General features: G+C 42.2%; 1 protein-coding gene across 1 annotated transcript in view; it reads left to right on the plus strand.

Moving 5' to 3' along the window:
• SORL1 (sortilin related receptor 1) overlaps nt 1-15,397 on the plus strand; it is a 213,393-nt gene that overhangs the window by 116,491 nt on the left and 81,505 nt on the right. The window contains 3 exon segments of the mRNA XM_020984875.2: nt 6,217-6,389; nt 7,504-7,635; nt 14,659-14,750. Of these exon segments, the coding sequence (XP_020840534.1) occupies nt 6,217-6,389; nt 7,504-7,635; nt 14,659-14,750 (397 nt within the window).

A 15,397-nucleotide genomic window follows, 5' to 3' on the forward strand; every position in this document is an offset into this window, starting at 1 on the left:
ACCATCCCCATTTTACAGATGAGGAAATTGAGGGTAGCAGAGGTCTTGTGACTTACCCATAGTCCCCCAGCTAGTAAGTGTCTGAACCAGGATTTGAACTCAAGTTTTCTTTATTCCAACATCATCTGTTGTGCCACTTAGATGCTTGTGTGTTTGTATCCCAAGTGTTTAGCACAGTGCCTAGCACACAGCAAATATTTAATAGTTGCTTGCTGACTGACTGTAAGATGAAAGGGATAGATGAGCTGGTCTCCCAGGTCCCTTCCAACTCTCAGTCTGTGGTGTGGGTTCCTTAGGCTATAGGCCACTTGGCATAGGCATTGGGTCAGCAAGCCAGGCAGAGATAAACAGCATTCCTTCAGTTTTAGATCTATGCCGTGCATGCTAATTGCAGAAAACTCTGTGGAAAGGCAGCATGTTGTAAAGGGGAGGTATGCCCTCAAGCATTTTCCAGGTTGATTTCAGGACACTCTCAATCGAGGCATGTGCAGCATGGGCCTGAAGTTATGGTAGCTTTAAAAAGATTAGTTAGTCTTCTGACCTGTTTTCTTTCTTCTCCCAGCTTCCCAGTCTCATTCATTTGTAACTTTTCTTTGATTTCTCAGAGTCCTGGGTGAAGGTTGAATAATTTGTGCCTACTTCCATTAGGAAATTATGCTGTCTTATGGAACAGTGACAGGGGCCAAATGAATCACAAAAGCAGCCTGCCCCAGTGTAGCGGGTAGTGATGGCATTTCATTGGCCTGCTGGCCACCAGCTTGCATTGTTCATGGGAAGCTCACTGGTCCTTTAATTTCAACTTCCATCATTAGCAGCATAATTAACATGCAGGCGCACTGGAGACTTATAAAGAATACATTTTTGGCAGACTCCAAAAAATGAGCCGATGATACATGTTTACCTTACTTTCTCCCCCTCACCTCATCCATAAGAGCTGTTATTAATGACAGCTTTGATTAGTAGGTTTTAATGATTTTGCTTAAGGAACTAGAATATATATTTTAGCAGAAAATATATCTGAAAGTAATTCATCTGGAGAAAAAGAACCCAGTTAATTTAAAGCACACTGAAGGGCCAGGAATCCTTCTCTTTTTTCAGTAGGATCCAAGAGTTCCTGACATTTTGGTATGTTGTGGATACCTTTGACATTCTAGTGATGTCTGTGGACCCCTCCTCAGAATAACATTTTTCAAAGCATAAAGTTAACTACATAGGATTATAAAGGAAACCAATTCTATTGAAATATTTTTCATTTAAAAGAATACAGATAAGTTCATGGACCCCAGGTTAAGAACCTTTGCGCAGAAGATAGGACAAGAAGTAGAATGCTCAGTTTCCTTTATGACAGAGACCATCTTTTAAATGTAAAAGACTTCCTAGTCTAGCAGGCAAAGTTGTAACATTAAAGAGAGATGTGACCTTCTGGAGTTGATGGAAAACACCTGCCCCCTGGCAAAGATGAGACAGGTTAGATATCTTGATGGGAGTACAAATATTTGATCTCTCTTTATGATTACTGTCGGGGGAAATGTGTGTGTGATAGACATGCTGTGTGGCTTTGTGTGGCCAAGTGCTGGGCATTACCGTTCTGCTCCATTTTTTTTTCCTCATGGCACCTGGAAGTCCACTCTCTGGTTCACCACTGAGGCAAACAGTCCTAGGCATAGGCAGTTTGGAGGCATTAGATTATTAGAAGCAAACCAGCAGAATGAGGTTTATGTTTATTGGTGTGATAAGAAAATGGAATCTCATGAAGGAGAATGAATTCATCCTGTAAATTTTGAGTAGAACATCACTGTGAAGCCAGTCCCTGACTCTTAGGGCAGCCATGGTTTTTAATTTCCCTTGCTTTCTTGATAGACCTTCTAGTGTTCTCTCCCCTTCTTAAAGAGACTGAGACTTCTAATGAGATCTGTTTGAAAATTAGAAAGGTTGAGCAGTGATAGTGTGGTGTGAGGATTTAAGACCTTTTTAAGTAAAGAAGGTAAGAAAGATGAACTGGAGCCTGGATTGTTTCTAGTGCTAGAGGCTGTCATCTTGACACATTTGGTTGTTTGAATAACAAAAACGAAAAAGAAAACTCTTAAAACAGTTTATTCATAGTCAGGCAGAACAAATTTCCATGTTGGCCATGTCCAAAAATGTATGCCTCATTCTGCATTTAAGTCCATTACTTTTCTGGCAGGAGGTGGGTGGCCTGCTTTGCTTTGGTCCTCTAGAATTGTGGTTTATCATTGCATTGATCAGTGTATTTTTCAAAGATGTTTTTCTTTTTAGTGTTGTTGTCATTGTATAAGGTATTCTCTTGGTTCAGCTCATTTCTTTCTGCATCAGTTCACACAAGTCTTCTCAGTTTTCTCTGAAACTGTTTCATCATTTTTTATGACATACTTGTATTCCATTACATTCATATACCATCATTTTTGTTTATCTGTTATCTAATAGGAGAGCACACCTCAGTTTCCATTGTTTTTATTACTGCCAAAATTGCTGCTATAAATATTTTTGTACATGAGCCCTTTCCTCTCTCTTTGTTCTCTTTGGGGTACATGACTTTGGCTTTTCATGTAGGATTTGCTGTTATGTGAATTGTCTACACTGCAGCAAGAGGATTCAAATCTGAACATAGCCCCATGAAGCAATTGATTGTCAAAACTATCACTTTGCAAATGTGTGCCAAACTTTTCTACAATATACTAGAAGAATCTGAATTTTTTTCAGGTTATTCCCTTTCACATTAGGACTTACTCAATTATAGGAAACTCACAAGTTGAGAATCCAGGTCTCATTTTGCTCCATATTGAGCAAGAATTGACTGAAGAGGACAGAGAGTTCATGTTAACACAGGGTCATGGGGTGTTGGCCATAGAGTTAGTTCAAAGATGCAAAATGGGAACAAGTAGGAGCTCTCTTGATGTGGGCCGTGCATTGGCCTTCCTACCCATATCTAAACTTCATTCCCCTGGAGTATTCCAGAAGAGAAATCAGTGCTAACAGTGTTTATTTGTATTAGGTGTGTTATGTGTAGCCCCCATCATTCTGCATCTTAGTGAAAAGGAGAGAGAAGAGGCATAGGCTGTCATCATGGCAAAATGGAAAGACCTGTTCAGTTGGAAAACCTGGATTCAAATTCCATCTCTGACACTACTTTATGACCTTAGACAAGTCTCTTACCTTACTTGGGATCCAGTTTCCTCATCATCAAAATGAGAGGATTGGGCAGGATCAGAGGTTCTTAACCTGGAGCCCAAGAGGATAGATTTCAGGGAATCCATTAATTTGTATTTTCAGGAATTTGATAGCTGTATTTCAGTAGAATTGGTTTCCTTTGTAATCCTATGTGTTTTAAGCATTTAAAAATATTATCCCTAGGAGTCCATAGGTTTCATAAGGGTCCTTGACACAAAAGGAAGTGGAGAACCTCTGGACCGTAGGGTCTCTGAGCTCCCTTCTTACATTGGTCTGTTCAGTGAAGCAGCAGATGCAGAGACTTAGGATTCTCAGCTGTCTGCCCTTCTGCATGTTTCTCTGGTGTAGAGGTTCTTAACCCTTGTGGTGTCATGGGGCTCTTTGGAAGACCATGGATCCCTCCTCAGAATAATGTTTTTCAATGATGTCTAAAATAAGGAAACCAATTATATTGAAATACCAATATTTAGGTGGAAATATCTATATATCTATATATATGCACATATACATTTAGAAATGTATGCATGAATATATAAAAATATACACACATGCACACATGCAGAATGTGTATATATACACATAAACACATATATACAACACGTGTGTGCATGCACACACACATATATATAATTAGAATTTCACAAGAGAATTTTAGGGATTCTTAAACGTGGCTTCAGGAACTTTAAAAATACGTAGATATAGATCTCTATATATACACATATACCTATATTTACCTACATACACAAGTGTGTGTGTGTATTTGTGTATGTATATTTTTATATGTGATTTTATATATATTTATATTTATATGTGATTTATACACACACACACACACACACACACACACACACATATGTATGTTCCTGAACACACACATACACCTGTTCAAGAGTCCCTGATTTCAGGGGCAGCTAGGTAGTGCAGTGGATAGAGCACAGCCCTGGATTCAGGAGGACCTGAGTTCAAATCTGGCCTCAGACATATAACACTTATTAGTTGTGTGACCCTGAGCAAGTCACTTAACCCCATTGCCTAACCAAAACCAAAGAATCCCTGATTTCCAGACCTGGGGCACCTTTTCTCTCAGACAGGCAGTCATTGGTGCTGCTGGTTAGTGTGTGTAGGTTCCTCTCAAAGCACCTCACCTGTGGCTGCTTCAGTGATTAGTGGTGATGATGCTGGGCTTCTAAAGCTTTCAGGGGAAAGTGGAAGGGAATCTCTTTTGTCCTGAGACTTTTTGCTGTCAGTTTAAGGCTGGGAAGTTTAAAGTCCTAAAGACTACAGAGGAAGAAGGCACAAACAGCAGCATGATAGCTGCATAATGAGGGGGGAGAGAGGATGAACTTCCTTGTTGGAGAGTAATAGAATGTTAAAGCTGAAAGGAACCTTTCAGTATTACCATTAGTACTGACAGTTCACATTTTAACATTTTACAGTTTTTTTAGGAGACTATGCATTTATTTTATCTTATGTTTTCAGTACACATTTGTATAGCACCTACTATGTGTCAAGCACTGTGCTAGAGCTTTACAATTATTAACTCATTTGATCCTCACAACAACCCTGTGAGGTACATGCTGTTATTATCCCTATTTTACAGTTGAGGGAACTGAGGCAAACAGAGGTTAAGTGACTTGTCCAGGATCATTCACACAGTAAGTGTCTGAGGTCAGATTTGAACTCAGGACTTCCATGACTCCAGGCCTAGCACTCTCTCCACTGTGCCACCAGCTGCCTGTCTTTATGAAAAAGGGCACTCCAGAGAGTGTAACTTCAAGGGAGGTACTATTTCTTTTGTCTCTGTATTCTCAGAGCCCTGCATGCTGCCATAGTAGGTATTTTGATAAATGCTTCCTCGTTCATTCACTTGATTGATTATACATGCTATGGGGCAGGCTGGGCAAGTACAGTGATATTATTCCCATTTTACAGATGAGACATCTTGAGGCCTGAAGGGTTGAAGTGGCCTTCCTAAGATAGCAGTGGTACTGAGCCTCAGACCCCAGCCTCCTAACTGATACTAGGTCTAGTGTTCTTTCTAATTTACTGTAGACCATCTTGTCCATGCCCCTTATTTTGCTGATGTTTGTATAGCCTGAAGTCCATTGAGTAAAATGACTTTACTAAAGTCCTGGACTGTTTTGGGAGGCAGAGCTAAGACTGTGTCCCAGTCTCCTGACTCCAGTCCAGGTCAGTGAGAATACCTTTCATGTGGCTGAGGCCATGGGAGATGTCATGAGGAAAGGTGGCTTAGTTGGTGAGACTGACACAGAGGATGAGAATTTCAAGCTTAGGGCATGGGGAAAGGCGTACGTGGCACTAAAAGATGGGAGGAGTCAGAGTCCAAGCACCCATTTTGTAGCCACCTGCTTGCTGGCTGTGTGACCTTGGACAAGCCGCTTGACCTTGGGGCTCAAATGAGGGAGTTGGACTGGGTTGATGTCTGTGGTTGCTGTCAGTTCTAATATTCTTTGTGTGTGATCCTTTGTGGGGCAGGGCCTGGACTTGGAGTCAGGAAGACCCGGATTTGGATCCCCTCCTCAGTTACTTAGTTGCTGAGTAATGGTGGGCAGATCATTGTCTCTGAGCTTTAATTTCCTCACCTTTTAATTGGGGGGAAAATAGCCCCTACCTCATAGGGTTGTTGTGAGGAACACATGAATAAGAGATAAGAAGATGGGCAAATCTTTTTTTTTTTAATTTTTAGGCAGTTGGAGTTAAGTGACTTGCCCTGGGTCACACAGCTAGTGTCAAGTGTTTGGTCTAAGGCTGTATTTGAACTCAGGTCCTCCTGACTCCAGCACCTGTGCTCTATCACATTGCACCACCTAGCTGCCCCAAGATGTGCAGATCTTGAAGTGACATATAAATGTGAGCCATTGTTGGTTCAACAAAATTCTTACACCCTCTTCCTCATTCCCTCCCTTCCCATCCCCAGCTAGGTGGACTAAGAGGTCCTGGTACTCCCTTTTCCCATCCCCAGCTTTGTGCACTGAGGTGTCCTTGTATGTTTGTCTCTTTGCGCAGAGGAGAATGAGTTCATCCTGTATGCCATGAGGAAATCTATCTACCGCTATGACCTGTCTTCTGGGGCCATCGAGCAGTTGCCTGTCACGGGGCTGCGGGCGGCTGTGGCTTTGGACTTTGACTACGAGCACAACTGCTTGTACTGGTCTGACTTGGCCTTGGACATCATCCAGGTGAGCTCATTGTACACCTGACTGGAGAACTTGTACTTGGCTTCTTAAGGTCGGCTTAAGTTTTAACATCCACATCTGACGAGGCTTGTTCAGTGACAGCCTGAGAAATGGTCAGGGGTTTCCAGGGTTTGGGAGAAGTAACCTACTTGGGGCCATTCCATGATACAGCGTGATCCCCAGTATTAGTATGCTGAGGTCAAAATCTGTCTTGTAGCCTTATCTGTGGTGAAGTTCCTCATGTATTTTCCTCAGTCCTGGGGAGGGGCATACTTAGTCACTGTGGAGGCCTAAGGGGGGAATATACATACTTAATCCTTTTCCTTCCATGCTACGGTGTCTAGAATATCAACTGTTGGGGCATAGCCCAAAACGCAGAAAGGAAACAAACAAACAGAAAGGTCTCTGAACTGTGTAAATAAATGCTGATGTACCAAAGTTCATACATGTATATGTAATGATTGCCCCTCACTCAGAACCTATTTCCTCTCACTTGAGACGTGGTTCTAAATATATTTGGTTACCTGGTTTCCCAGCACAAAGCATATTGGTAGCAACATATCAGAAAGCTATAGCTAGAAAGAAGTATATAAAGAACTCGAGGAGTTGGTAAGGTCACAATGAGGAAGGAAGCAGAAAAGTTTGAAAAAAAAAAGCCCAAGAACTTTTAATAGCACAAACTAGAGTAATGAGTTAGTAGCTCTGCTTGCTTCAGAAGAACCTGAGGGGAATCACTGTGTGATCGCCAGACAGTTAGGTGATGCTCAGGGTGATGACTTGGAATCTCCAGTCCTTCAGAGAGCTGTGGCTTCCTCAGTGCGGGTCCTTCCCTTCCCCAAAATAGACTGTGATCTTTCTTAAACTCATTAGCTGTTTTGTCCTTGTTTGTGCTTGAGTCATCAGGAAGAAGCTCATTTCTTTCTTATGTTTTACTTTGTTTAAGATGACAGGGAATTAGGCTGTGTATTTTTAATTTTTTTTTAGATTTCAATTAAAATTGTTAACATAAATTACTTAGAGGGATTAAACTTCAGTTAACCATGTAATGCACTCTTATGGAATTGATAATCTTCTTGGGACATAAACATCTGAAAAAAAAATTTTTTTCCCTCTTTAGCGTCTCTGTTTGAATGGGAGCTCTGGGCAAGAGGTGATCATCAATTCAGGCCTGGAAACAGTGGAAGCTTTGGCCTTTGAACCTCTCAGCCAGCTGCTTTACTGGGTGGATGCTGGGCTGAAAAAAATTGAGGTATGTTTGCTCCTATTTTTATTTAGTATTGGAAAGGGTCTACTCTGGACGGTGCATTATCAGAATATAGTGATAGCATGGAATGGACTCTGAGCATTCAGTTCGATAAATAACCGTCATGAAGAGAGCATATGTGCTGGGCTTTGTGGGGAGGTAATAGTTCATATAGCACTTGAAAGGCTTCACAAATATTATCTCATTTGATCCTCACAGTGCTCTGTCAGATGGGTGATACTTTTATCCCCATTTTATTTTATTTTTTAGGCAGTTGGGGTTAAGTGACTTGCCCAGGGTCACACAGCTAGTGTCAAGTGTTTGGTCTGAGGCCGGAGTTGAACTCAGGTCCTCCTGACTTCCAGGCGCCACCTAGCTGCTCCTTTCCCCACTTTATACATGAGGAAACTGAGGCAAACAGAGGCTAAGTGACTTGCCTGGGGTCACACAGCTAGTAAGTGTGTGAGGCAGAATTTGAACTCTGGTCTTCCTCATTCCAAGTACCCACTAGGCTACCTAACTGCCTAGATGTTCAGTTTAGAAAAGTTTGGGTCCCTGATCTTATAAAATATAGTCTAATTGAGAAATAAGACAGAAGTGCAGATAATTGTAATACATAGGAAAATGGGATAGTTATATTGGAGAGATAGAAAGTGCTCTGTGAGATCCAGGGGTGGAAAGTCTAATCATTGAATTGGTGGTGGTGGTGGTTATGGGAAATGAGAGAAGGCTTCATGGAGGAGGGGATGTGTGAGTTGCATTAAGCAGGCAGGCAACTAGCATCTAAGCGCTTCCTAAGTGCCAGGCTTTATGTGAAGTGCTGGAGATACAAGTATAAGCAAAAAGAAAGACAGTCCTTGCCCTCAAAGAGCTCAAACTCTAAAGAGGAAAGTCTTTATATATATAGGAGCTGAAAAGCAATGGGGAGGGGGAGGAGAAAGTCCCTATATAGGAGAGTGGCGGTGATATCCAGAGAAAAAGAAACAGCTGGTAGGGGATTGATGCATGGCTGCCTTGGCCTTGTCACCAGAATGGAGGTCCTGAGGCCCTGGAAGAATCTCACCAGTGAGACAAGGGGACCCAGAATGGTGAAGTGATAACACTGAGTGAGAAGGCTGCAGGTGATGAAGGGCCAGGGTTCGAGGGCGGCTGAGTTGAGTTGTGGTGAATTCCAGGAGACTCCGAACCACAGGCAGAAGGGCAATGACACATGGCCGACCTGCACATAGGTAGGAATTAGACAGATGAAGGGAAGAGGGGGAGGGAGATTCCAGACTTAGGGAACATCGTAAGAAAAGGGAAGGACATGTTGTGTTTGAAGAAGTGAAGAGGGAAGAACGGGCGTAGTATAGTGGATAGGAAGCAGGCCTTGCAGGAAGGAGGGTCAGGATTCCAATCCTGCCTCTGACACACACGGGCTGGGTGACTCTAGTAATTAAGTGCCTGTTTGTGCCAAGTGCTATGCTAACCCCTGCCAATACAGAAAAGAGCAGAAACGAGTTCCTGCTGTCAAGGAGGTCAGGCTGCTGCTGGAGACCACATGTAAACCGTTGTGTACAGAGCAGTGATAAACATGACAAACTGGGAATGATCGAAGGGAAAAGACATTCTTGGGAAAGACTTCTTGAAGAAGGTAGGACTTTAGCTGAGACTTGATGGGAGCCAGGAAAAAGCCAGGGGCAGTGATGAGGAGGGGAGAGACACAGAGAGGCAGAGACAGAGAGACCCAGGCATGGGGGAAAGACATTGAAAACACTTGGATTTAGGAGATGGACTGTCATGTCTAAGGAACGGCATGGAGGCCAGTGTCACTGGATTGAAGAGTATGTGGTGAGGAGACTGGACGAGTACGAAAGAAGCAAGGTTATGGAGACCTTGATAAGCCAAAGAGAGGATTTTATATTTGTTACCTCAGGCACTAGGGAGCTACTGAAAATTAATGAAATGGGGAGGGCGTGGGATGACATGGCCATTCTTGAGCTTTAGAGAAGATGAGTTTGACCGATGAGTAGAAGATGCACTGGAATAGAGGGAGACTTGAGGCAGGCAGACCCACCAACATGCTATTGCAGTAGTCCAGGCCTGAGGTAATGAGGGTCTGCATCAGGCTAATGGCAGTGCCAGAGGAGAGAAGGGGCATTAAGGAAGAACTTAAGAAGGTAGACGTGAGATGGCTTGCTAAGTGATTGAATGTGGGGAGGTGAGAGACAGTGGAGAGCTGAGGATGATCCCAAGGTTATAGGGGTGGATGGCTGGGAGGATGGTGGTACAATGCGGTACCCTGACAGTAATTCAAAAGTTAGGAAGAGGGAGAAGTTTTGGGGGAAAGATAATGAGTTCATTATCTTTGAACATACTGAACATCATATTTGAACATACTGAGCTTAAGATGTCTACAAGACATCTAGTCTTCTTAAAGGCAGCCAGATGTCTCAGTGGATAGAGTGTTAGACCTGGAATCAGGAAGACCTGGGTTCACATCCCTCTTCAGACACTTTCTAATTGTGTGATCCTGGACAAGTCATTTAACCTCTGTCTACCTCAATTTCTTTAACTGTAAAATGGGGATAATAAAAGCACCTACTTCATAGGGCTGTTATGAGGATCAAATGAGATAATATTTATAAAGCAGCACATAGTAGGTGTTTAATAATGCTTATTCCCTTCCCCTTCTCCCTAGTTGATGTTTAATAGGCAGTTAGAAATGCAAGACTGGAAGTCAGGAGAGAGGTTAGGACTGGACAAATAAATCTGAGAATCATCTTCATATCAATGTCAGTTGAAACCATGGGAGCTGATGAGATCACCAGGTGAAATAGTGTATTGGGAGAAGAGAATCTGGAACATAGCCTTGTAGGAGTCTCATGGTTAATGGGTTTGACATCACTGATGATCCTGCACAGGCCATTGAGAAGGGTCGGTCAGACCAGTAGAAGCAGAACTAGGACAGAGCAGTGTCATGGCAACCTAGAGTGAAGGGGGTGATTGACAGTGTCAAAGGCAAAAGAGAAAAAGATGAAGAAAAAAGATGAAAGACAACGACTGGGGAAAATGACCTAGGAAAAGCTCCCAGGGCTCCTAGTAACTCCTTAAAACTGTAATTTGCAGTGCAAATGTGTACCTATAGTGGTAAATAGTTTCCTCACTCAGGAATTTACTTCCCTGTACCAGTGAAACCACAGGTCTAGGCTCAGGCAAACCAAAACATAGAGGACAGGGACTGTATTATAATGTACCTTTGTATTCTCCTAGCACCCAGCCCAGTGCTTTGCATTTAGGAAGACCTTAATGTCTTTTGAATGGAATTGAATTGAAAATATCTAATAATTATTTTAACCATATACAACTAGTATATTTGTCTTTATGCCATGGCAGCCTAGGACAGTGCCAGGTACCCGTAGAAGATAGATTAGAGGAAGAAAACTTGTGGAAAATGCACAAAGCAGTTTTAATGAATATAATTGAAAAGTGATTATACAGTGATACTTCATGTATCAAGAATTCGGCTATCTGATCCCATCATCCCATCTGATCCCAGTTCAGAAGCATTAAGAACCTAGCACAAAAGTCTGACCAAAATTGAATTCACAAAATAAAGCCGTAAAACCCAGAAACTTAGCTCAAAGGAGAGTCCCTCCGGTCCTTGTTCACAGCCCATTTACTTTTATTTAACATTCACTTCTAACACGCCTGGTTATTTGGCTTCCTAGTCCAAAGCAGATCAGTAAGGAGGGCTGTGAGGGAAAGGACATTGATATCACTGAGAAGGAATAGTGGGCAACCTGATAAGACTAAGACACAAAACCTTAGGAATCAATGTATTCTTAAATTTGTTGTAGATACTAGAAGCCCTGCATGGTCTTAATTGGTTCAGTTCAGCAAACAAGAATACTGATAAAAATGAGGGCCAAACTCCTGTCCTGTTGAAAGATATGAAGTATGGGAGAGATGCTACAGTGGAACTGGAGAAAAACAAGTTTTTACTGATTTTTAAAAATGTAATAGTATTTTTTTTTTCAAATTACATGTAAAGACAATTTTCAGCATTATTTTTTCTAAGATTTTGAGTTCCAGTTTTTTCTCCCTCCCTGATATACTTGTGCAATCATGGTATTTTACTGATTTTTTTTAAAGGAAAAGAATGTAGAGTCATTAAACTGTAGGCTAGTGAGCTTGATCGTTACTGGAGAAGATCTAGAATATGTTTTTATTGGGATGGGTTATGAGTGGTGGTGATCACACCAACAAACCTGGCTTCATCAAGAGTAGGTTGTGCCAGACAAACCTGGTCTCCTTTTTTGACAAGGTTGTTAGATTGTAGATCAGGGAGGGAAATGCTATACATGTGATTTACCCAGATTTCAGACATGTATTTCAAAATGTCCCATGATGTCCTTGTGAGCAAGATGGAGAGATAGGGGCTAGATGATATTACAGCTGGGTAGACTAACCTAGTTAGGTGAAATGATGAAATCTAAAGCCTATTTGATGTCAGCTTGCAGTAATTTTTCTAACAGAGTATCCCCGGTTATCTATTCTTGGCCCTATTCTGTTTCACATTTTTATCAGCGATTTGGATAAAGCATAACTATGCTGGCCCTGTCTCCAAAATGGAGGCCCCTGGAAGAAACTCAACAATGGGAGCCAGCAGGGTGGAGGGAGGGATATTTTGCTGTACGTATCACATTTGCAAATGTCACAAAAGTCGAAGGGAGATCTCATACCTTGGGAGGTTAGTTAAGGATCCAAAAAGTTCTTGACAGCTAAAATAATGGACCAAAACCAAGATTAAATTTAATATAGGTAAACATAAAGTCCTACATTTGGGTTTAAAAAATATTTCTGTATGGGGAAAGTGAGACAAAGGTTCTTGTAGAAAAAGATATTGATGTCTTTGGCCTCTGGAAGCTCAAGTCAGCAGGTATTTATTAAGCACTTATTGTGTGTGAGGCAGAGTGCTGGGAATCACAAAAATAATCAAGAAGAAACTCCTCAAGTGATTTGCATTCTAATGAGGAAAAGACCCCGCATAGAGAGGGAGAGTAGGTGTCCTGTGGCCCCCCAAAAACGTTACTGCAATTTTGGACCGTAGCATCAGAGCAAGGGAGGTGACATTTTCACTGATGATACTGTGGTCTTGTTAGATCATATGTGAGATCTGCATGGTGATGCAGCTGGAGACCATGATGTGGATCTGTTGAAACAACTATTTTTAGCCTTCAGGAAGAAGAGAAGACTGGGGCAGGGTGATCAGGATGACTGTCTTTCTAAGTACAGTTCTTGTAAGTCTGTCAGGTAGAAGAGGATTTATGCTTGTTCTACCAGACCCTAGAAGACAAGACTAGGAATAAACCATAAAGATTGCCAAGGAGCAGATTTCAGTGTAAAAAAAAAAAACTGGAAAGCAGTTTTAAGCTGCCCATAAGGGGCCTGGGCTGCCTCTGTGGGGGCACCTCACAGTGGGACTTCAAGTAGAGACTTAGATAACCACTTCTCTCTTCTCAGGGCTTTTCTAGAGGATATTCCTGTTCAGGGAGGTTTGGATTCAATGACCTCTTTCGTCCTTTCTTTTTCTGAGATTCTGTGTGTGCCTACAGTGTGTTTGGTGCTGGGACTGCAAAGATTGCTGTGACCCAGAACGTAATAGTAGCTGGTATACACTCACTGAGCTCTGGCTTCCTGATGTCACCAAAGCTAGGTGCTTCAGTAGAGAGAGTGCTGGGCATGGGGGTCAGGAACACCTCAGTTACACCTCAGTTCAAATCCAGCTTCAGGCACTTAACTAGCTGTGTCACTTTGGGCAAGTCATTTAACCTCTTTGCCTCAGTTTCCTCATTTGTAAAATAGGGATAATAATAGCACCTCCCTCACAGAGTTGTTTTGAGGATCAAATGAGACAGTAATTTATAAAGTGTATAACACAATGACTGGCAAATAGTAGGCACTAGATAAATGCTAGCTATCATTGTTATTATTGTTATTATTATAACTGCTTTCCTGTCTACTCATTCTAGCCCTGGCTCCACTTTCACTCATACCCCTAGTCATGGTGGGAAAGTTGGAATACTCCATGTTCCCTGTTGCTGCTTCTATACTCTCCCTCTACCACCATCACTCATCACCTTCCCTTTGATGGAGGTTCATACTCTATAAATTTATCACCCAGCCCGGATCCTGGTAGCGGTTACCTACCAACCCCCAGGACACTCTCCTTCCTTCTGGCCTTCCTTTCTTCCTTCCTTTCTTCCTTTGAGCTTCCTTTCTTCCTTCCTCTCATCCTTCTGTGCCTCATTTACAGCTTCTGCCCCAACTATCACCGCCTACTAGGAAGGGGAACAAGCATTTATTAAGTACCTCCTAGGTGCCAGGCACTGTGCTAAGTGCTTTACAGAGATCTCATTTGATCCTCACAACAAATGAAGTAGGTGCTATTATTGTCCTCATTTTAGAGTGGAGGAAACTGATACAGCCAGATTGAGTGGCTTGCCCAGGGTTAAGCAGCTAGTAAGTGTCTGAGGCTGGATTCTACTCAGGTCTTCCTGACTCCAGGCCTAGCATTCTCTCATTGCCCCATCTAGGGAGTTTCAGCCTACATGGTGATGCTTTCCCAAGAACCTTATCTTTCCAGTTCCTCAGGCTACTCAGTTGCTATGACTTCCATTCCTTCTCTCCCCACCCCCACCCCATCTTGATATCACCAATGAGTGTTCCCTTTCTGTGTTTACAAACTCTGAAATCCCTTTATCTGATCATAGTCCTTTATCACTGCATCTTTTCTTCTGCCTTGCAACTCTTAACCACTTCCTTCATGCTCATTCTGATCTCTGTTCCATGTACCTTTGAGTTCTTTCCCAAGCTATCACCTCTTGACTTCTCCTGTATTAGTCTCCACTCCTTGACTTCTGTTATCTTATTTTTATACCGTTTTTAAGGAAATGTTATTTTTTTTAATGTGGGGTAGAAATTGCTGCAAAAATCATAGCCGTTTGGGAAATACGTTGATCTAAAGATTACATATCTTTCGCATAGGTGGCCAATCCAGATGGAGACTTTCGACTTACTATTGTCAATTCCTCTTTGCTTGATCGGCCCAGGGCTTTGGCCCTCGTCCCCAAAGAAGGGTAAGTGTCCAATTCTGATGGCAAAAGGCATTACATTGCATGGCCCCTTTGAGTGATCCAAGATGGATGGAGATACATCCATCTTGACATGACAACTCCTGGAATAAGCGTAGTATTTTATCTATACATCTCTTAGTTTTGTGGCTAGAGATTATTTCTAAACTGGAATTGTTTAGAATAACAGAAAATGATATAGTTCATAGGGTTACAGATTTAGGTCTAGAAGAGACTTTAGAGCCCAGCCTCCTCATTTTGTAGATAGAAAAAGAAGCCGATTGAAGAGGAGCAGCTGCTTGCTCAGAGTGATGCAGCTGCTAAGTGTCTAAAGCAGGACTGACACCCAGATCTTTCTGACTTCAAGTCAAGTGCTCTGTCTGCTCTACCACAATGAATAGTGTTGGCCGAGGAACTCTATTCCCTCTTTATTTATGAACTTTAGAATGTGCCCAGTAGTCCAGGTGTCTTATTTGGAGAAACTTTGTACAGTAATAGTTAACTCTTAGTTATCTGTGGTTTATTTACTCTGTGTGTGTGTGTGTGTGTGTGTGTAGGTGTGTGTATACACCTACACACACACACACACACACACACACACACACACAAGCTCCATTTCAAAGCCACGGAAGTTCTTTTGGATTAGTCTCTCC

The sequence above is a fragment of the Phascolarctos cinereus genome, unplaced genomic scaffold (genome assembly GCF_003287225.1).
Source record: "Phascolarctos cinereus isolate Bilbo 61053 unplaced genomic scaffold, phaCin_HiC Scaffold_726;HRSCAF=1367, whole genome shotgun sequence".
In the NCBI taxonomy this organism is placed as follows: Eukaryota; Metazoa; Chordata; class Mammalia; order Diprotodontia; family Phascolarctidae; genus Phascolarctos; species Phascolarctos cinereus.